Source organism: Crassostrea angulata, chromosome 6 (assembly GCF_025612915.1).
Source record: "Crassostrea angulata isolate pt1a10 chromosome 6, ASM2561291v2, whole genome shotgun sequence".
Classification (NCBI taxonomy): domain Eukaryota; kingdom Metazoa; phylum Mollusca; class Bivalvia; order Ostreida; family Ostreidae; genus Magallana; species Magallana angulata.
In genome coordinates this window covers 36,372,281-36,397,024 of record NC_069116.1, presented here as the reverse complement: position 1 = coordinate 36,397,024, position 24,744 = coordinate 36,372,281, and the positions used below count along the sequence as shown (strand labels likewise).

The window sequence follows — 24,744 nt, the reverse complement described above, 5'->3', positions numbered from 1 at the left end:
TATTCCAATTGAGATTTTCCTGAACCTTAGTAATGAAAAAGGACATGTCTGCATTTGCAGTTTGACAGGAAATCCTCCATTTATCATCTGGTTGTGATAGAATGTCTCTTTAAAAATATGTACTAGTTAGGCTCGCTGGTCAATAAATTACATGTAAACATCTTGCAGTATATATTTACATTCTCCAGTGTCTTTGCCTATTATAACATTACGTATCGAATTTATACTATATAACCCATTTAACTTCCAATGACGCCAAATTGAGGCGCCATTGCTAATTTATATTCACATATTTAATCGTACAATGGCTAAAAATTGTATAAATATAAGCAATAATGATTCATTCTTTGAATATTATGAAGTGATAATTTCAGTCGGGGCGTGATCGAATTTATCATAAAGCCCTTCGGGCATTATTGGATTTGATCACGCCCCGACCGAAATTATTACCTCATAATATTCAAAGAATGATCCCTTATTCATTAAATAAATGAAGTAGGATTAATCAAGTCGTTAAAAACTTAAACTGTTTATTAGCATACATATGATTTCTGTAAGAGATTGATATTATACATAAACAACCCCCCCCCCCCCCATATTTACATTTTTCGATATTACATTTTGTGTTGATCTCGATGCAAAATATAATAACGCAAAATCTTATGATAGAAAGTGGACTAACTATAGCTTAATTTGTAATTTGTAAATATAACAATATAATGTTACAGCTAATGTTGATCATAGATACCAAAGGAGATATCAACAGCGAATGTGTCACTCTTGGTCTTGGTGAATGCATACTGATCTAGATTGAATCCATCTTTATACTGTATACTCATTTTGAATATATTTCAGGGAATAAAATAACATTTACTGTAGGATGAAAACGTTTCAAGATTTATTTGCTGTGCATGTTACATCGCAATTTTGACATGCCATCAAAATAGCTTTTGCTTGCCATTTTCATTCAATCAGCGGTCATTACTATATAATGATGACTAGCTCCAATCAGATATATTTTGTTATTTTACAATATCAACACATAATTGCACTCGTGGTTACCTCTAATATACCCATTTCAAAATGGATTCATAAATACATTGCATAGTATTATAAATAGAAAATAGAAAACTAGTATCTCTGGAAAAGAGGACCAAACTTTATTACATTTTGCGCTTATCTCAACGCAAAATGTAATAATGGGAATTTATTACATTTTTCGTTATTACTTTTCGCGTCGCTACAACCCATTCTGAACAAAACATTAAAATTGCTGCCCTTATAATTCTTCAGTGCTATCAAATTTCAGCTTGTAGGCGTTTTAGAGTATCATGAATGCCGTTTTTGTGAATTTTGCGAATATTGCATGCAAAGTAAATAAATCAAAGAATAATTAGCGAGAGTTATATTTGTTGGATTTATGTCAGTCGACCATGACTATTAAAACATCAGCATCTTCCTTTTATTTAAAACAACGTTAATAATTTGAGTAAATGAGAAAAAAAGTAGAAACAGAATATATACATTCTGAGGTATATACCATATTTGGGCATGACCATTAAAGGAATACCTCGGGTTGTATAGAAAATTTCTATTTGTATTGCAAGGTTATCGTTGAGAATTCTAAAAATTATGGATGATCGATGAAATTTAATGTTTGATTCGAACTAAATCTACTATGGCAGTTATCGGTAACTTCAGTAGAAAGCATATACCTCTGAACGTTTTCATGGAAATCTATACCTCTTTATGTGATATAAACCAGTATGTGTGTGTGTGTGTGTGTGTATATATATATATATATATATATATATATATATATATATATATATATATATATATATATATATATATGACCATACTCTTAAAAAGAAATTGTTGGAGTTTTGTGTAATCATCTACTATAATTACTCAGAGAGAGAGAGAGAGAGAGAGAGAGAGAGAGAGAGAAAGGGTGTGTGTGTGTTTCTGTGTGTACCTTTCAATATTGATTTACAAGAGTCACGGTGACTGTGGAAAGAATGCTTGGACAAATAATTTTTATTCATAAATTTATTTTAGACAAGTTTTTAAAGGAATTTAACATTTTTTGACATATCCAAACTGATGACCTTGGATGAAATTCACCCGACCGTGACGGACATATGGGGTATACCTGATAGCATTAATGCCTTTTTACGACATGTGCACTGACTCACTAAATAAAATGTCCCCTGTACAGGTAATCCGTGTTTATTGGCAGTATTGAGAAATTCAATTGCAACGACATCCGGTGGAGATACAATGTAGGACACACAAAAGGTAAGATGGACTCTGTATGAAAAAATGACAATAACAACCCATCTGAACCATCTAAAAAATCTATTAAACGAAAAACAAATTCAAAGCGGAGCAACACGGACCTCCAAATAGATAGAGGTAGGATCAGGTGCCTAGGAAGAGTGAAGCATCCTCTTCTGACTGGTCACACCCGACGTGTGCTCTTTGTTGTAATCGGGGAAAAAAATCGGAAAAGTCCGTAGACAATTAGAAGATTACTGCATTGACTTATTTAACAAGTATTTAAATTATTTGAAGGCTTGACTAGGTAATCACAAAATTCCCCTAGTTAGTATTTAATGTGCTCGTGTATGGAGGTGTTACACATGCATGGTCGCTGCGACATTTTGATTATACATCCTTCTCTTTATCAGATTTTATTACACCGTAATAAATTAAATTAAATTATGGTTGCAACAAACTGCATGGGCGCTTCTAGCTATAAGCAAATAAGCTTATCGCTCTTAAATTATTACCAAGTACAATGTTTGCAATTTTATGAAGTTTCACTCTATTCATCTAATAAATAGAAAAAACATTGAACAAACAAATTTTAAAAAACGCACATTGATTGCTTAGTCATGCACCGATTATATGTTTTTATGATGCATGTCGGTTGGACGAAACATATATTAAAAACTCTCATTCAATGGTATATTAGAAATTTTGATAACGAATGAAACATATCTAAATTTTAAAATAAATATATCATGTTTTTATAATTTTTACATCATCAGACATAACATTGTTGACCGCACGAATGTTAAGCAAGTGTTTATTTAAAGCAACAGCTAAAGCACTACATGGACTTTAATATTAAGAAATGGTTTATTGGCATTGCATTGATCAATGATCGTTGCTGATTTTACAGAAATGAGCACGTTTTCTGCTGTCAAGTACTCTAGGCTGAGTGGTACTGAGGAACATGAATTTACTAACACCTGTAGTAGCACACAAAATAATTACGGAACATCCGGATCACTGGACCAAATCATTAACGGTCACCTTAATCCACTAGATGTCGTAAAGACCGTAAGTACAAATATAAGATTAAATCTCTGTGCACAAAAGTTGAAAGTAGAATTAAAACAAAAGGTGCATTTTTCATGTTATTAAGTTTGATTTTACAAGTTGGCGTTGCAGTAAATGGGGAAAAAATGGCAATCAGAACCTAGAAACATTTTGCTACCCATTATTTGAATAGCATTTGTGGTTAATAACCGTTAATAACCGTATTATGTATTTTATAAAATATAAATTAAAAATCGATATAAACTGGCTTAATGAAACAGGGAAGAGGTAAGAATATAACAAAACCACTGACAATTTTAGCTAGCCTGGCGAGATATAGTTCATCATAGTTTAATGCGAACATACCGTATTACAAGAATCTAAATAACATCAAAGTTCACCTTTATCCCTATCTCAAGGCAGGATGGTGTCCTGAAACTGGCCAGTTAACCTTCAAAACAACCATTTACATGTAAAGCTAACTTGGTCAAACTAGGGACTTTAATCGTTATAACAAGAATACAATTTAAAGGACCAGTTAACATCTAGGATCCCATATTTTGACTTTCATTTTGCGTCAGGATAAAGACCAAATGACCTTCGAAAGCATCTGGGTTTAAGGACCATCAACATGTATAGTTTATAGATTAAAAAATGCAAATGAATATGCATACACTAGCATATTTTAATGTCATACATTTTTACACCACGACAGTTTGATTGGTAGTAAACCTTAGATATTAATTTGTAAATAAGGAACAAATTGTGTTCTTAGTTTATACGAATAAATGATGTATGCATTGGACGGGAAAGTTAAATGGGGGTTGGGGGGATAGGGTTGCCAACCCTCACCAATTTTTTTTTTTCAAATCAGTCTTCTTTCAAATAATATATATTGTTTAATTGATTGTAGTTTTCTTTATTTTTAAACAACATTTTATTTCATTATTGTGTGATTCATGCAATGCAATTAGAAGTTGAATGCCTCGATCGGAAATCAACCGTTCGTAACTTTCTCGACCAGTATATATACCCCAGTGACAGCTGTGAAGCAATCGAAAGTAATATGGCGACCAATTGCTATAATAAGTTCGTGTTAGGTTCTCTCACCCATTGGCGGATCCAGGGGGGGGGGGGGGGTTGATTCCGGGGCTCGGAACCCCCCCCCCCTTTCTATGGGACATATGAATTTTGTTGAAAATATTTAATGCCTATTTAAAGGCAATTTTTTTTATTTATAATTAATAACTGGTATAAGTACTCTAACTAAATTTTTAAATAAAAATATAAATAAACAATACAATGATCTCTTTGATGATATGCTCGTTATGAAGGTAGCAATAATTGCAGAAATTTTGTTATATAACCCACGTTAACGGGTTACGCATGAAATGCACTTTTTGGCACTATCGCACCCATTGTATTCCGCATGAATCACCAAGGACAGCATTTTATTGTATAAATAAATATGTCAAAATATACAGTAATAGTTTGATATATACTAGTAGATGGATAGATAGATCATTCGAGTGATAATCCCAAACAGTAGTTAAGAAGTAAGAGAAATTTACAAAGTATAATATATGACAAATATGGAGTCTACCTTTTCATCGCCAATAAACAGAATTTTGCTTTATAATGACTTGTATCTTGAAGTAATTTTAGTAGGTTTTTACTTGTAATAATGAGATACATGTAAGCCGTTGTGATGAGAACTATACCTCGGTACAGTATATCAGTATCTTGTTTATATACTCCATCATACACTTAGTTTATTTGAATATGAATTAAAATCTCGGGTCACTTTCTGTTATAGCCGTAAAAAAGTACAATATTGTTGAGACAATTTCACACATAATAAGAAAGGATGATACAGAAAATCTTACATTTATAACGGGGTCATTATTCTACAGGGGTCACTTTACTTCAGGAAGAGTGTGCTCATTTTTTGTGAAAATGACACTTATTCTTCAGGCAAAAGGGTCATTTTTCGTTGTAAAATAATGACCGGGGGCCATTATTTTACAACAACAAAATGACCCCCGGTCAATATTATACAGAGGTCATTATCCTTCATTACACCGGACAAAAGATGATAAGAAAAACTTACTTTGGCTTTCAAGCCCAGGTGAGCTAAAAACTAAAAACAAAACTAAAACCTAAAAATCTCGCAACGACGTTCAATGTGTTTATCGTAAACTAGAAAATCCAAATAAAACACGTTCCATTATAATGATGAATTTATTTTTTAACCTTCCATTTCTTTTTTAGGAATATCCACCATCAAATGATAATGATCTCATTCGTGTTCACAAACCATTGAAGGACAGATTAAAATTCGCAATTCCTGTATGTCTTTTATGCTTCATTCCGACTGGAATCATGGCTATCGTCTATGCATTACAGGTAATGCAGAATGTAAAGATTTGATATTTGTGAATTCATCAAAATCCAATATTTATGTAGATAGAGAAAAAAAAACATGAAAAGTTAAACATTTACCTTTTTAATATTTTATTTAGTCCAGAACGGCGTGGAAGCGGGGTGAAATCAAGTTGGCCAAAGAGAAATCCAGCATTTCTAAAGACTTCATTCGAGCATCAGTGTGTATAGGAATGTTTATGTACATTCTCATCTTAGTAGCTGTTTTATTTTTGGTCACTTTACACGTGCATTCTTGAAATCCGGTAAATACGAAGACTGTTCTGATAGTTCATAGACAAACGTATCCAATACTTAAAAATAATGCATTTTACTAAATCAAATGCAAATGTTTACAGTAAAGTAAGTTATATCATAAAGTTGAGAGACGGCGCTATGTCAAAAACTAAAAGCTAAGATCATCATAAGGAATTTCAAACTACAACCATTAAGAAAAGTATGTTCCAAAAAAAAATTTTGAAAGGAAAAAATGTATATATGATATTCGTAAAGGCTAATTCACACCCCCCCCCCCCCCGATTTCTTAGTTATACCATTTTATCTAGAAATGTTGTATCATGGTTTGCAACAGATGAAGTGAAATGTTTATGTGAATAAATTAACAATAGAGGTGGCGCACTGTCAACTAAAACCTTTAGAGACCTACGAATATGATGACACAAAGAAACAAGAGGCCCATGGCTCACATCACTCACCTAAACAAATCCCAACGAAGACCATATAGATTAGATTGCTCTTATTTATGGTCAATATTGAGCCTGGTAGATAGGCTAGCAGTGATGTATTTACTTAAGGGATTGTTATATCAATTTTTTGTTTGAAAAATGTAACTGACATTAATTATCAGTAATTGATAATAATTACGCGGGGGTGTTAAGGAAGCATATGGAATCTGAGTTACATGTAATTCCGTGAAAATCACAAATCTTAGTTATTATGTACATGTTCAAATATCCAAGCAACGAAACGTAGACCAAAAACAAATAAAGATACTGAAGACAGTTTTTTTTTTTACAGAAATTAGTTTGTATTGCGTAGATTTACACATTGATGACGTCATGACTAAAAGTTGAATGTCCTTTAAATTTGATCGGAAAGCATTGTAAACATATCCAAAATATAACTTATCTAAGAACTCTAATAAAGTTTTGTGGTGTGATTTATTGAGAATTGAACATAAGAATACTGGGAGAGAAGTTAGTTTTATCAATCATTCGCTAAAATGTATGTCAATTTACTTTTATTTCTCGGTCAGGCTTTCCCCTGTCGTTGTTTACGATATAAAAATCAGACTAGAACAACACTACCCCGTATATACTGAATTTGTTTATACGCATCGTTAGTTTGATCAATGCTTAAATTGAAAAGTGCTGCTAGAATTCCATGTTGTGTGTTGTTTTGATGCAACATACCGTTTTCCGTGCTAACTTTAAAAAAGTTGGGAGGGTTTTACGAGAGCCGGATGAATAACTATTTAATCAAGAAGAACATAGAATTCTAGCAGCGGTTATGATTAAACTGAGATGTTTTGCCTTCACTTGGTATGTTTATTTTATTTTGGAAACCGCGGGGTTGTGTTGTATTATCTCATTTTATGTTAAGGAATATACGTAAGCTATTTATAGTTTATATTTATAGTTATTTATAGTGATAATGCACCAATGTGGCAGTAATGTAATACCCGATTTTATCGCACTGACATCTATTTTAAAGGATAATACTAAGTTTTTGATCTTATTCAAGATAGTTATTTAATTTCACGATTTTTAATATAACAGTCAAAATAAGACGCTAAATTGCCCATATGCTTCCTTAACATCCCCGCGTAAGACGGTTTTTCCTTGAAATCAGATAAGATAATATAAAATAATAATATATTTTTCTCACTCGCTAAACTTGTTTTCTTTACACACATATATTGTAAGAACTCATTATTTGTATAAAATATGACATTGAATAAAACTAACATGATTATATTCAGACCCCTGATCAAGTGTTCCACAGTTCCCAATAACAGGTTTTGAACCATTTTAAGATAAACTAAATGTGTCACATACATGTAATTGGAAAAAAAATGTGTGTGATGAGTACTATTGTACAGTATGTAGAATACACCACAGGAAATGAAATAATTGCAATAATCAATGTGTAATTATATTATAACATGTATATAACAAGACATTTTCCAAGGTCAACGGTTTTTGATCCGCTCCGCTCTACATAAACCCTTAACCGAACTGGCAATACATGTGCGGGTTAACTATTGCTCGATCTATCGAGATAACACATTTTTTAACGTTGGTGACCTCTTATTTTGACCAATAAAAAAAGTTTTTTGAAAAAGAAATGCTTAGAAACATGGCTGCGCCCATTTACAAGTTGTATATAGAAAAGAAAAGACGGATTTATTGGAACTAAAAGTCAACTAGAAACGAGCTTGTTGCAAAGCAACGATTGGGTCTTCCGTCGCAGCTGCGTCATACTTGTGACGAAATACAAAATTGATTACGTTGCTATGAAACAATGTTAGATGTATAGACCCTGAATTCAACAGACAAATGCTTTCGATTTGATATACGTAAAAGTTTGTTTCAAGATGATTTGTTTATGAAATACAATTGCTCTGGAGCCATAAACATGTACATTAAAGTTAATTGATATACTATCGATATGCTGTGTTGTTTTATTCCTATTAATACATTAAGCATATACTAATAAGTTAGATTTAGTCTTAGATTGAATGAAAATAATGTATTGGGCATTGGAGTCTTTGCCCTTGGTATAGTGTCTATAGTATAGACATGTGTTGCCTAACTTCTGGGCCCCTCAGTTTTCTTTGAACAACATTGTACTGATTTTTATGCATCTTTGTCAAGCCGATTAATGAAAAGAACATGTATACTAAATGAATTATACTATATAAGCAAATAGAGATCTTTAAAATTGTCTATAGTTTGATTCTCCGCTTGCTGTTTTTGCACGACTTTTTGTACTGTTTGTTTTGAGAAACTTTTTTAATCATAATAATTGTCTAATTATAGACAATTACATGGACGACGACTTTATTTACACAATGGGTATACCTGGTATGATGGTATAAAGACGTAACATTTTATGTGCATTTTTTATCGAACGCGGCAAGCGCCAATGAATCTATTAAAAAATACAGTTATATGCGGAAATCCTGAGTTTTTACAGGGGGTTCTGATGAAAAATTTTGTTTTCCAGGGAGGGCTGAGGACTAATGCCTTTTTTGGTAACTTTTTTTTTAATATATCATTTTCAAAATTATCGGAATGCCGATGTTACCGTCAATGCAGCGCTTAAAGTTAAAATACAAACCATTTAGTCTTGTAGGAGTTGTGAACCAATCTGCGTACGCGTTAAAAAGAAATGGCAATATTCAAGAAATGCTGATTGACGATCTGAGTCAATGGCCGTTCATCCGATTTTTTTCAAACCGACAGGTTCCAACCTGCAGCTAGAGATTGTCTGGCTCTTATTGATCGTGTCAATCTATTTTGTTTCTACGAGGCAATTTTTCACAATGAGGTTTTCTCTTCAAAAAATGGCAAAACAATCGGTCATTTTTTAGTGTTATTATTTTACAATTCATTTTAAGGCTCAAATAAAATTTGATAAGATATAAGATCTCAAAATACAACAATCGCTTTATCCGAAACTTGCATGAAAAAAGATTTACATCACATTCTTTTAAAATACAAAAAAAAACCATGTACAACGAGCTTAGATATACAGCTTACAAACAACCATAAAGAGAGCTAGCGCTTGAGAACAACTAAATTTTTATTTTATTTTTTCTATATCAAAAGAAATTAAAAAAAAATCAGTAAAGTGTTCTCTTTAAATGCGTGACTGAAAACATTGATCAGCAGTGGGTTCTATATCTTTCCAGCACCTACGGTCTGATATACTATAACAGTGGTCTTTGGACTTTTTCTTTTTTGTGGTAGTTTTATTTTTTAGCTTAGTATACTATACTAAAAGTGTATTCGATTTTGTACGCAAACGGAGTTATCGATACTAAGATATCAATTTAAAAAGGAAAGTGAATCTCTTTCACTCTCTCAAAAAAATCTCACTTCAACTCAAAAATATTTGAGAATAAAACCGAATTTGAGAATATTTATTGTGCTCAACATTTTTGTGTCTAAAAATTTGGGAGTTGAGAATATTTTCAGACTTGAGAACATGTTTATGAGAATGTTTATGAGAGAATGTTTATGAGAATGTTTATTAGAGAACGTTTATGACGGCGGACCCTGGCGTATGCATGCATGTTTTGGATTTCAGCATTAACGAGATATTTTACAAAATACCGTTAAAATTAATAAAATAAAAATTGTGAATGTACAACGATTAGAAAAATCGAAAAGGCAATATTGAGGGAGTAGGATGAATGTGTGTTTTTGGGGTATTTTAGATAATAATTATCGGAATTAATTTTGTTTGTTAGTTTGATTTGAAAAGGGGGATAAAAAATGTGTAATTTTCCATATGAAGTCCCAGCATATTTTCTTAATTATCATTATCGTGTTAGAAAAAATTAATATTGTATCAAGCAGATCCTATGCGCAGATCATGCTTTCTTCTATAATTTGAACAATTATTTGTACTACTTACGAAAGGAGAAATACATCTTCAAAGGGATTATATCGGGTAACTGATAGTTGACATTGAGTTCCAGCCTGTCTTCTGCCATATGCAAGCACGTATGTAATCCTGATTAAAAATATATATCATGGCCGGGGGATTTCATCGCAACAAGATTTTGTACTACGATAGAGTGTGTAATGTTAATCACTGATTGATGTTGAATTTTTTATTTATTATTGATAAACAAAATCATAAGTTTAGATTGACATACAGTCTGTAGAGTCACAAGGAAGAACTAAAATGTCAGGGAGTTTTTTTTTTTTATAGAAACCATGTTTTCTCTTGCTGGACGATTTCATTCGTCTTGACTAGGGTGAAAGGATGCCCGTCTTATACTTTATGCACATTGTGACGTTTTCTGGGGGATTTACGTTGATTATGGCATATCCATTCCCATTTCCTCCTCTTTGGGGTCTTGTTTGGCCTTTTCCCATAGGCTGATGTTCGCTATGGTGTCTGGCCATCTGATATTGAGTCTGTATCGTCAAATAAAGTTGAATCATGAAAAAGATCTAGAGTAGTCCCATTGCACAAAGCGGGTGATGTCTGAACATCTGGTTTACAATTACAGACCTGTGTCTATTTTGCTTGTTATTAGGCAAATTATTGAACGTCATGTTTTTAATTCTTTTCATGAATATTTATCCGTGAACAATTTTAAAAATCAACAAAAGTAAATCTGGTTTTCGGCCAAGTCATTCATGTGAAACTGCGTTAAATTGTCTCACAGATAAATGGTTTTTGATACAGTCAATCATAATGCGCTACTACAAATTGAAAAACTTGCTTCTTAAAGCCCCTTTCAACTGGCGCACGAGCAGGCGCGACAAAATATTCGCACGATTCGGAATGACCGTTGTGCGATGTAAACGCATTGAATCTTGGGATTTATCTTGCGTCTGGATGCGACTGCTGTACAAATATAGCATTGCCTTCGATTGGCTTTAGTTGAGAACGAAACGGAAAAAAAATCAAATGTATACGAATTGTGAAATATCAAACGAGTAAATAAGCTATAACTTTTACATATTTTTCTTACATGGTTTTGCTGGCATATCAGCGTAACGCAGTTGGTGAAAGCGGTTCATGTGTTATATGAATATTTTTATATTTCAAATATGATGTAAATATATGTACTAACTTTAACCTTGAATTTTCGGTGTTCAATACGATCTGAAATCATACAGACGATACAGTATCATTAAGATAAAAAAAACCCTGTACGAATGACGACATTCAAAATTAAAATACATTAAACTTTAAAATACCCGGTACGTTATAAAAACGCTAAATAAGTTTTTAAATTACATATGTTTTTATAACACTACAGATTGGTAGTAAACCTTACACATTAATTTGTGATCCATGAACAAATTGTGTTAATAACTGTACGTCTGTATGAATAGATGATATATGCATTCAGTGGGGAATTTGGATTGGGTGGGGATGATGTTTCAGTCCTTTATCTAAAATTCTTTTTTGGGACAGTAATAACAGTTATAGTGAGACCTGACCTAAAGAACAAAATTAAAAGATACGTGTATACAGCCCTCAGGAAATATGATTTTTCTTGAGGGAATAAATCTTCATACATATATTTCCCTCACCATCATTCAATAAATGTATATTGTAAATTTTGTTCTGAAACAGAGATACTTATACAGTGTATATATACTAGTAGCAAAGCATGGCATATTGAGGCTCATAAGTCGTGCAATGATAAAAAAAACGTTGCAAGATTACACGAGACACGTTGAGCAACAGTCTCACGGTCTCAAAACAGACGCATAAACACCAGCGATTTATCTTACGATCTTTATAAATCGTGTATCACTCTTGCGAGTACACAAAACGTTGTAAAACGTTCGTACTAATGTTCGTGCGTTGCACTGCGATAATTTGGATCGCGTTCGGTCGCGTCAGAATAGTGGGCATGTCCACTATTCAGAGGTGACTTGATGCGACCAGTAAAACGTATGCAACCAATGCGAGAGCTCGTGCGAAGCTCAAAATTTTCGATCGCAAAGTGGTGTAAAGTGGTCGTGCGCCAATTGTGAAAGGGGCTTTAGCAATGCAATTTTGTTTCAGTTCGCATTACTTGGCAGTTGTTCATTCCTACAACTATATACATATGATCCGAATAGAAAGCTCTAGACGTTGCCTAGTTCGATTTTCCGATTATAAATTGGGACTATAGTCTGTCGATCCCAAAATAGTCTTGCTGCACATTTTGACGATTTTTAAAAAAAAAATACACATACCTGTAAAAGATGCAATTGAATAGTTGAAACGGGAAATATCCAAGAAAACTTCATTGACACATTATCATTTTCTAATCGGAAAAATTCACAGGATCGAAAACAAATTTCTTACGGAGATATATAATGGGAAATGTTGACATATTTTCTCCATTTGGAAGTCACCCAGAAGACTTTTCATAATATTTCAACGTTATAAACCGGTTCTGTTGAAATTGCAAAACCCTGTAGACTTCTTTATTTTCATTTTTTTTAATATAAATATCGAATTATTCAGCAAAATGTCAATCGAGGATATTTTAGGGCAGATAATAGTGGCCAATGCATGTACTTTTAATTTTGAGAAATTAATTACTAGTAATCTTGAATAAATAATATAATATTGCTAATGTTAAAAAAATTAAAATTGCATAAAGTATGTTGTTTTTGGTGTGTTAACAAATCTATCTGAAGTAAATAATCTAAAGTAAATAACATGAAATAAGATTTTCCGTTTTCCGTTCCGTACCGCTTTCCGTTCCGTTTTCAGTTCCGCGTTTTAGCAACATCCTCTTTTTTTAATAGTAACAGAGGATTCCAGAGATCTTGAACAGCCAGTTGTATACGAGAGATTAAGAATGTACCTGAGGGTTCTGGATATTGATGATGGGAAGATACCACATAGTTTAAGGGGGGCTGTGCAGTGGCATTAGCATTGTCAGGATCTGTACAAACTGTTGGGCAGATTATGAGACATGTGGGGTAGTTTGGTGAGAATAGTGCTGTATATTACAGTAGGTTACCTGCTCTTGTTGAATCAGAGTTAGTTGCAGATAAATTATCGGCTGGTATTGTCACCCCTGCGAATGTGTTCGGAATGTTTTCTTTATCGTTGCTAAGTATGTAATAAATCCAGAGGTGCTCGAATGAAAGTTCACGAGACTTCACCGAGTTTTGTTCAGTTCCTGTGGAATTTCGAGCGGAAGTATAAGTGTTCGGATAATATTCTCAAAATACGTAAGTACTGGTCGTTTTTATATCATATCCTACATGGATTTATGTCAAAACGTGAAAACCTTTTAAGATGTATGTCTTATTTCACCATCTAGCGCTTATTTACATTAAACGATAACATTCAGAACAGAGTTATCGTTCGTGTTCAGCCACGTGTAGAGTGGTTGACAATATAAACATCGGGTTGCTTAAAAAATCATAGCCATGCTTGATGCTTATGATGTGCAATACCATGTTTTTAGAAAAATAATGTTTTTCTGTTTTGCATAAAAACTTAGTATATCGAGCCATTTTCAAGGGACATTCTGCATAAAATAGTATAGTCTGTTTCACTATTGATGCTATTACTAGATCAGGCGCGGATCGAAAATTAATCCTCAGGGGGGATCTCTACAAGCATGTTAATTGTTGCAACATCAGACAAAAACTATTTTTTGTATTGTCGCATTTATTTCTAGAACACATTTTATCCAACATAATGAAGATAAAGTTTAAAATGAATAAACCTCTAGATTTTATATTTGCTTACAAGTACATGTACCTAGTTTCTATGAAATAGACTATAAACACGAGGCATGATTTTTACTGCGAAACTGAAAGGGTCAAATAAACTCAGGTGGTCTAAAATTTAAATGACAATAACATTCGCAGGGGTGATTGTAGGAGCAGAGGATGTTCAGGAAGAGTATCAGAGGCATGTTAAATATGAGGGTTGAGGGCCCTTTTCATAAGGAGAATAAAAGGATAATTGTTCATGAAAGCATGAACTGTATGGCACGAGAAGTACAGTATAGTATAAATGTATGTATCTGTCAATAAATGAGATGTATGTTGGAGTTTTGTTTTTGTTTTGGTAAGTGTTGGGAGTAGGAGAGTGGGATTGTGTATAAAACGGGGTTTCTTAGGACAAACTAGAGACTTTTTACGCCTAGTATAAAGTACAAGCGAACACGTTCAAGCCTCAGTTCCTTTGTTAAGTAAATACTTAATAAAGGAACTGAGGCTTGAAGGTGTTCGCTTGTGATTATGAGAATATTTTTATAATGTATAGTTAATAAATTTAATATGAAAGTATTTGCTTCTATAACATATTCCAAAATATTTCTCGCAAACCGTTTAAAAGATATCTGGGAAAGAACATTTTAGAGGCCGACCCCTTATCAGGCACGTAACATCGGGGGGGGGGGGGGGGGGGGGGGGGGGGGGGATGGACAGGCCCCCCACTTTTTCTCGCAAAAACTAATTTTTTAAAATTTACATATAAAAAATTTATTTATCATGGAGTTGCCCCCCCCCCTAATTTCCCTTTTTTTTTTTTTATATATATATATTTTTTTTTTGCTTTTCAAGATTTTTTGGATGAGTCTGCCCCCCCCCCCCCCCCCCCCCACACTTTCAAAAACGATGCTACGATGCTACGTGCCTGCTTATACCCTTATTGGGGTCGTTTTATGAAATTTTGATGGTTGAATATTGTTAGAAACATCATTCTAAGCATCTTTTTATATTCTAAAATATTTCTCTGTAAAGTGCCAGCACATACTTCCGATCGACACGGACACAAATGATTCCCCCCCCCCCCCACACTTTCAAAAACGATGCTACGATGCTACGTGCCTGCTTATACCCTTATTGGGGTCGTTTTCCGAAATTTTGATGGTTGAATATTGTTAGAAACATCATTCTAAGCATCTTTTTATATTCTAAAATATTTCTCTGTAAAGTGCCAGCACATACTTCCGATCGACACGGACACAAATGATTCCAAATCTGAGATCACAGTCTCAAGCAAAGTAATGCACATTTACAATGTCAGGAATGGCGTCTGCAATTTAAATTGAAGAACGTTCCAGGAGGCACTCATTTCAAGAAATGTATGAACTTATAGGAGAGCCTGATGATGCTTGGGCGAATCTGTGTCCAGAGACTAAATGGCTTTCTTATCAAAATAAATGCACAATGATAAATCTTTCCAGTGAAATATATATACTCACCAAACAATGCCCGAACATCTCTTTAATTTTTGTCGTAAGTCATTGTTTTCGTGAGTTCTGGGTCGAACTTTAGTGTCAGGTAACACTGACCCTGGTCACTATGAAAGTTATCCCCACCCTTAGGAAATTGTCACGATTTGAATATAACCATAAACATTGCCAACGAATATTTTAATTATGAACATAAGCATGATGTGTACATAAATATATTTAAGGGGGAACAGGGGGTTGCAGTGTAAAATTATTTGTCAATGAATTTTTTGGCTTTTTAAAACACATTTACATTAAGATATCCACTTTAACATATATCATTTTCATGACTACTTTCTTACCTTGCAAGGGATATATTTTGATAGGAATTACCCCCCTTTTCTGGCATTATGAATTTTTTTTTAAAGTAGATCCAGTGTTCTGTGATGTCACACTTTTTTGCAAAATTTTGAATTCTTTAAAAATTTTGCACGATAGTTTTATTTATTTTAAGTGAATATAATCACATAGATGTAATTAGAATTATTGGTATGTTCAAGATATTTTTGCACTTAATTTTACACTTTTCCAAATTTTTATATATTTTATCTATGCAAAGGGGAAATAACTCTTTTTCTGACTTTTCTCTCAGTTGTATGTCTAAGTGCTATAGTTTTTCTTATTCCAACGATTAATTTTAAAATATTTTTGTAATTTTAGTTTTCTGATAAAGTTGACATTAAAATTAAACAAGAAAAACAAATTTCTGCCTACAATATTTTACTTTTAACCAAAAAAAACCAACATTTTTCTAATGCTTAAATATGCTTTAGTTTATGTTTATCTGGCATTTCAAAAAGTGTGATGACATGTATATTTTTTCTAACAATTGATGACATTTAAGTCTATTAAGTCGAAATCAGTTCGGTTTTTCAACTTTCCTCAGAGAATTTTCTGAGTATGGAGCTACCTTAACATTTTTAATTTTCTGCAATAATTATTTAATTTGATGGAATTTATTTGCAAATCATATTCATTAATTTTGAGATCGTAAACAAATTACAAAATTGTTTACAACATTGGCTTTTTTACATTGCAATGTCATAATTTTATCAATATATTGCTGAAATCAGCAGTTCAAATTTTGAAGTTTTTGATTCAATATTTGAACAAAATGTGATGGCACGTAAAAATTTGTCGATGAATTGAAAAAAAAAAATTCATATATTAACCTTTGCATGTGATTTATAACTTTTAAAATTTTTCATAGCAACTTTCTTGGCATTTAAGAGAGATACGTGTACTACAATAGAAATCACGCTTACCCCTTATTCTGAAATTATGGCCTTTTGTGACAAATTCTGTTTTAAACCATTAAAAAGGTAATGCATTAGGCCTATTTAGATTTATCAATTATCATGAGCAGATCATTTGCAGAATATATATCTGATTATATTAACCGCTTATGGTTTTGTACATTGACATTCATAAAATTAAAATGTTTCAAATTTCCAACAGCTCATGTTTTGACAAAGATACTTTAGAGCCGTTTAGTACGGGAAAAAGATCTATCAAATCCTTATGACGTCATAATGAATAAATGACTCATAGCAATATACAATCAAATTAGACTGGCAATGCCTGTCTGATATGCGCGATATACACTCTTTCGTACGATAGAGACAGAGGACCAGTCTACAATCAAATCAATTATGTTGTCATAATAGAGTTAGCACATCAAAGCATCATTGCAACAATAGTCACATGATACAAGATCTGTTCCCCCTTTTAAAAGCGTAATTTTGATCGATTTAGTGGTTTTTAAATAATTTTGCATTTTCATTATCTGATGCATTTTTTCATTGTATATATATATATCGTCATGTTGTAAAGAATGATCTCCCTAAATCATGTAAATTTTCTTTATTAGATATTAGTTAATAGCTTAACAAATCATGTCTAGAAATTTACGGCAGACCTGGGATATTTTGTAGTTCTCTGTAGGTTTAGACCAATCGATAAACAGGGCGTGTCATTTTCAGACCTGTCAATTTCTTCTCAGTTTCAGCCGCTGTAGATTTCGACCAATCGATAAACGGGGCGTGTAGATTTCAGTCTGGCTGTTTCTATAGAGCTATGAATTAACGATGAGTTTTCGTAAGAAATAGAGGGAATAATACTTGGTAAATGTAAATATATCGTCATGTTGTAAAGAATGATCAACAATTTTCTTTATTGAATAGTAGTTAATAGCTTAACAAATCATGTCTAAAAATTTAAGGTAGATCTGATAATCCTCGTTAAAAGCCCTTTGTTTGATACCATAGTATGACGCAGTATCATACGTTCTGTTTTACTTACATTAACGGTTTTCCGTACGTAAATACTGATGCGCAATTTCCGTCGAACTAAAACGGACTCGACAAAAAGGACACCTCTGACTCTGCACCGAAAGATACCGAAACGCTGAAGGTGAGTGGTCTTGTGAATTGATGGTGAATGGTTCAAGCTGGGTGCGTCTTTCCTTCTGATTATTACAGAAATTACGTCTATACTTTCGATTTATCAATAATTGACAAACTCATTTCTGGACGAACGGGATTATAACGTAAAAGTTCGGGTTAATGCGCGGATGCATGTTTGGCGGGAGGGGGGTCACGCAAATAAGACCGCACCCCACCCACCCGAAAAAAAATCTGGGTCCACGCATGAACGTACATGATTAATGAAATGACATTATTACGTGTATATGCATTTTGACATATTCAACGTGTGTAATACACTAATATGATTCATAAGTGGAACAGGGTCCTATGTAAGCATCTGAATGCCAATGTTAAGAGTTAACATTAAGACATTTTGCCAATTAGTTATTAACACAATTTGTTCATGGTTCACAAATTAATGTATAAGGTTTACTACCCATCTGTAGTATTATAAAAATATATGTAATTTAAAAATGCTAAATAAGTTTTTAAATTACGTATATTTTTATAATACTACAAATGGGTAGTAAACCTTATACATTTATTTGTGAACCATGAACAAATTGTGTTAATAACTGTACGTCTGTATGAATAGATGATATATGCATTCAGTGGGGAATTTGGATTGGGTGGGGATGATGTTTCAGTCCTTTATCTAAAATTCTTTTTTGGGACAGTAGTAATAGTTATAGTGAGACCTGACCTAAAGAACAAAATTAAAAGATATACAGCCACTCCCTGGCTGAAATAAAATTCGTTTTAAACAGTTTGCATTTTTTTCAGTCAGCTGCAACAAAAAGAATAAAGGCAATGTACATGAAGCGTTGTATCATATTTTAAAATGTATAAAGAGTTAATTCCCGGATATCATCTATGCCTGCACCAGAGTACTTGCTTACACATTTGGTATTTCAACACGTGTGTGATGGTGTCCGTAAGGTTACTAAATTGTAACTGATAAGTTATTGTGAAATTAATCAAAAACCTACTTTCCTTTTCGATAAACAAGAACAAGAGTGAGGTGGATTCAAGTCAGGAATAGTCTCGATCAAAATATATACTTGCAATGAAATAATATTTAATGAATACGTAAAGAGTGAATATTTTTACTGTGAGCCTATTTAGAGAATACATAGACGTTAAGATTTGACAATGTTGAATAGGCTAAATAGAATGAGTCATTTCGTTTCTTTCGCTTGCGAAGCACGTGAGAGAATGGGGTAGAACTTTCCAGAACGGGGTAATCAAGAACGCGGATTGACTAATTGACGAAAAGTGTAGGACTAGTTCATCATCCATCGCGGTCAGATACCTTGGATCGGACTTCGATTCATACATAATTAATAGATATAAATGAAACAATTATTGCAACTTTAGTATGAATGGAAAAAACTAGAGCGGGGTGCCCAGAAACGGGTTGACTAATTGACATCATGGCGGTGTTAACCATCGGGCAGATAGGTGAACTTTGAATCAGACAATGTTGGTTTAAAATATGCATGCAAATGGATTATAATGCATAACCTCGCGTGTTTTAATTTCATACATTTTCATACCACGACAGATTGGTTGTAAACCTTAGACATCGATTTATAAACATTATTGAACAGATTATTGTATTCTACGTCTATATGGATAAATCAATTCATGTATGCATAAAACGGGGAAGTTTAATGGGGATGCCTCCCCTCCCCCCCTCCCGATTGTTTTACATGTACATGTATCTGTAATTCTTATTAGAAACAGTAATAGACATTTTAATGAAAATTGACCTAGAAAACCAAATTAAGAGAGAGATACACTACATACCCATTCACTGGTTCGAAATAAAGGAAAAAACCGGACAAAGTATATACAAAAATGAACAAAAAAAATATGGTTTAACATATTAAGCATTATATCATAATAGTTGTAAAGAATTAATTCCCGCGCTAGCGAGGTTTATCATATAGTGGTTACATATCGCCTTCTCAAGCCACGGTCCGAAGTTCCCATAGCTCCCTCCAACTCGGTCAGATGACGGCCCGAGAATCGAAATTATTAGCCATGGTTTACAAACATGCGGCGACACACGAAAAACAATTTAAAGACATTTTAAGAATTCTGTTGTCATTTAATTCCCCTTCGTAAACTTCGTAAAAATTACAATGAACAAAATATTAAATCCGATTTGTGGCCCACAATAATATATCCCACATTTAGTGTAAATGCTACAAATATGGCATCACAATGTCTTCATTTCTTTCATCCTCCACAAAAGATCACTTCGACTGGCATTGGCAACGTTCATGGTTTTTGTAATAAATTTCTTGTAGATTCATGAATGAATTGATATGTGTACAGTCATTTCAAGCATATCTTTTACAACATACACCATATTATAGCATAGCATTGAAATCTCGTAGCATAGCATAGGAATCTCATACTATAGCATTGGAATCTCATACCATAGCATACAATCTTATAGAATCTCATTCGTCATATCATACCTGTACCATAGCATAGCATACAACATTATTTTAACTCGGTTTAAAATGTTTTTATTTGAAAAAATAAATGTTCACTTTGCATATTTGTGGTAAACTTTGGCTTCCTATCATTTAAGTTTGAAATGTGTGGAACTCTTCTGTATATGGAGGCATTTTTGTTCAAATCTCATAGCATACCATAGCAAAAATAGCATACCATATCAATAAGTCCTTCATTTCAATTTCTCATAGCATAGCATTGAAATCTCATAGCATAGCATTGAAATCTTATAGCATATCATTAAAATCGCATACAAAAGCATAGCATAAAATTGTAAAAGATATGCATGAAATGACTGTACATGTATAAAAAGTCATCTCAATTAAACATACAAATGTATCATGGCAAATTTCTATAACTATAATACTTTTTAAGTCTATTAATTTATTACATTTCTTGTGTAGGTTTACGTTATGGAAAAGATAGCCAATTTCTTTCATCAAGGTCATCATGATTCAAATTCTCAAGAGAATTTTTCCCACAACCATCATGGGAATCACAAATCCCCGGAGTTCCAAAGCAACCCAATACCACCGACAAAAATAGCATGCGAAGATGGCGTCCTTGATGTGTGTTTGTTGGGAAAGGCTACGTTAGGCGTTTGTTCATATCTAAAAAAGGAAATAACCGTATACGATATCACTGGAAAAAAACTGTTTGCATTGATCACGCGCAGGTTTCCGCAGTACTTGGATGGGATAACTGGAGGAATGGTATTTTCCGATTTAGATGAGAATTCAGTATTCAAAGCTGCATTTCCACCTTCAAATCCTAGAGAAAAAATGAAAGATGTTGAAATGGTGCCTAAGAAAAAAGAAAAAAGCGAACTTAAAAAGAAACTTAACATCACTGGTAGTAGCAAGTCATCTGAGAAGGATAGCAAAGCGGCAAAGAAACAAAGCAAAGAGAAGGCGAAGTCAAAGGAAGACGAAAAAATGGAAGTTGACAATGAAAATCCGGAAGTAGAAAAAGAAAGCGGGAAACTGAATGATGGCCCTGGTACTGCTGACAAAGAAGAGAAGAAACGTGATTTAAAGGAAGAAACTGTGGTTGGCACAGGGCAATGGATTCCAAAAGGTGTTCATACCACAAAGTCAGGAGACATACTTGTCTGTCTTTGGAATGGACAACGGAAAGAAAAGTCACATGGAAAAGTTATCAAATACAGTAAAATGGGGAAAGAATTAAAAGAATTCGACAGCCACAATCACAGGGCTTTCTTCGCTTGCCCTATGTATGTTACGGAAAACGGACTTGGAGATATATGCGTTTCGGACTGGAATAAAAAGTGTGTAGTCGTCGTAAGCAAATCAAGTTCCAAGAAGTTTGAGTATGAAGGGCACAAGGAACAAAATGACGAGGAGAATAAGTTTGACCCTAGAGGTATTTGTACAGATTCCTTCCACCACATCATTGTGGCTGACTATTGGCACCATCGTCTTCATGTTCTGGACGACAAAGGCCATTTCCTACGATATTTTGTGTACGACAACATCAGAGGTCCGACTGGAATGTGTATTGACGAAAACAATATCTTATATGTTGGTGAATTGGGAGGGAAGAGCGTCAATGTGATAAAATATTTAAAATGATTTATTTCTGCACAGTACCCATTTTTGGCAAATACGATAAAACATTGATGTGAATGCGTTAAACTTAGCATAATGCATGTAGTGCATAATTGTGAAAATATATCCAACAAGATTATTACCCGGTAATGATCAACATACCTGTTTAGATTGTTGACTTTTTTTAATGAATAATATTATTATAACAATATGTTTAAATAACTAATATTAATTAACATTTTTGATTGATAGTCATTTATGGTTTTCTTTCATTTGGAACTAAAATCCAGCCATAGAGCTAATAATATTTGATTTTTAATTGATTTTGATACGCAGAGCATTCTAATCGTTTTACCCTGAAATGTTTTCGTTCATAGTAGAGCATAAATTCCGTATAGCTGGGTTTTTTTTGTGGTACAAAAATTAGGCGGGTTTGGGCCTACAGGGTACACCGTATATTTTGGCGGATGTAATATGGTGAATCCTTTTCCTTTCATTAACAATCTCTTGTCAGTTTGTTTTTTACAGTTGAGAAGTACATGTCAAAAAAAAAATCCCAAGTTACTAGGCTGTAAAATTCGATGTCGGATCTTGGTTACAAACACTTTAATATTTTCAGCAGAAATAAATAAATAAATAGTAATTAATATAATGCTTGAATAAAAAGTATACCTTGTTGACAATTAATTTTAATTCTATTGTTATGATAGAATCGGATAATTTAAAATCTGGACCTGAGTCAATAATATATCAATCTCCTAAAACAACACAAGCTAACGCCCCTGTCACTGGGGTTAATTAACCCCTGAATGAGAAAAGTGATGTATTGATTATGAGTAAATGTATACTGGTGTATGTAACACTGTATACATTACATGTAACAATTGTCCTTTTATTTCATGCTCACAGGCTTTGAAAAATGGATGAAAAAATAAGCTCTAAAAACTACAGTATGTCATAAAAATATGCAAATAAGTACTTAATTTTGGTGATTTTAATTTTGGCGAATCTTCCAAAATCGCCAAAATTATATCCCCGCCGAAAAAAAAGCCCAGCTAGATATGGCATGTTTCACATAATTGTAAAAATATATCCAGAAAGATTTGTATGCTGTAACGATAGAAATGCTTAGATTTTTTCTTTACATGAAATGCTCTTTTGTATAACAATGTGTTTAAATTTCTAATTTTAGACATCATTCTTGATCAATAGTCGTTTTGTATGTTTGTCCTTCAATTGGAGCCAAAATCCGGCTACATACATATCCGGCTCTATACATTGTAGCTTAGATTTAATGTTTTATTGAGTTTTGATGCGATAAAGCGTTCTTATTGTTTTACTCTGAATTATTTTCATTCATATTAACAGAGCAATTAAGAGATGTTGAGATGACAGAAAACAAATTGGGACTGGATATTCACCCCACCCCCGTTCCAAAGAAAAAAACCCTTATATATGGTAAAACTGTTAAAAACATTCGTAATGGTTCACTGACGAAGACATGATAAGTCAGGTGACCTAAAGCAACCTCCACCAAACAAAGATGTCAATCATATTGATTACTCCAACTGCAAATAAAAGATAGAAAGAATCTAAAATTTACTAGAAACAACCTTATGTGGCGGAAGTATGTTTATCAAGGCAAAACCCAATTTTTATAAAATGACCCATCAGAGCAAATATTATTTTATGATGAGGCTAAACTTGTATACCTTTAAAACGAAACCTGATTTATTATATTAGTGCAGTATCATACCTTTGATAGAATTTATTGTGAATCAATGTGATGCATCAAAGGGTGTTCCACCTTCAATAATATTGTTTGAGATAGGATGGTAAAGAAACGTAAATCGATGTCTTAGGAACAAACATAACGTGGCGACTGTTAATGTCATTATTATTATATCTACATCTATATATAATTATATCTACATTAAAGTTGAACAAAAAATACTAGAATACACGTATCATTAAGACCTTTTTTCACTTTACTTTTTAAACTTTTGAACTATCCATGAATTATCTTCACTTGTGACTTGTGAATTCGAAGATACACCAAATGCGTGGTTGGTCAAGGACTCTTTGAATAACTACATCCGTTTACTTTGTTAATTGTCTTATAACTTGTAAGCTGTTGTAATCACTGTCCATGCTGTTTTTTAATCATGATGTACATGTCTTGAGTATTATGTCGGGCAAGTGCCTAATAATGGAGTATACTCAAATGGCCGTTAAAGCGTATGGACCTCTTGGTTTCTCTTTTTTAAAAACATATTAAATATGTAAAATGATGGCTGTATTATTACATTAGAGTGTATATATCTGTAACAAGTTGCAAATTAATTATTTTTTTTTTGTTATTTAATCAGCCTAGTCATACAAACTGATCCATATTAGGTATGATGGTGACAGCAATATTTAACAAATGAACTTTATAACGTAAGCATAACTAAATTCCCATTTTAATTTAGATATAATTATACCCCCGCTCCGAAGG

At 33.1% G+C, this 24,744-nt stretch overlaps 1 protein-coding gene and 1 long non-coding RNA gene across 2 annotated transcripts; both read left to right on the top strand.

The window, feature by feature from the left end:
• Positions 1–2,143: 2,143 nt before the first annotated feature.
• LOC128189563 (uncharacterized) lies at positions 2,144–8,437 on the top strand. The gene is made up of 4 exons (XR_008244251.1): positions 2,144–2,301; positions 3,191–3,351; positions 5,602–5,736; positions 5,853–8,437. It is a non-coding gene; the product is annotated as an uncharacterized LOC128189563 (long non-coding RNA).
• Positions 8,438–17,996: 9,559 nt separating this feature from the next.
• Positions 17,997–23,586, top strand: LOC128189561 (uncharacterized). The gene is made up of 2 exons (XM_052861217.1): positions 17,997–18,136; positions 21,084–23,586. Exon 2 carries the CDS (start codon positions 21,093–21,095, stop codon positions 22,269–22,271), a length of 1,179 nt encoding a protein of 392 aa, XP_052717177.1. The 5' UTR covers positions 17,997–18,136; positions 21,084–21,092; the 3' UTR covers positions 22,272–23,586.
• Positions 23,587–24,744: the final 1,158 nt, after the last annotated feature.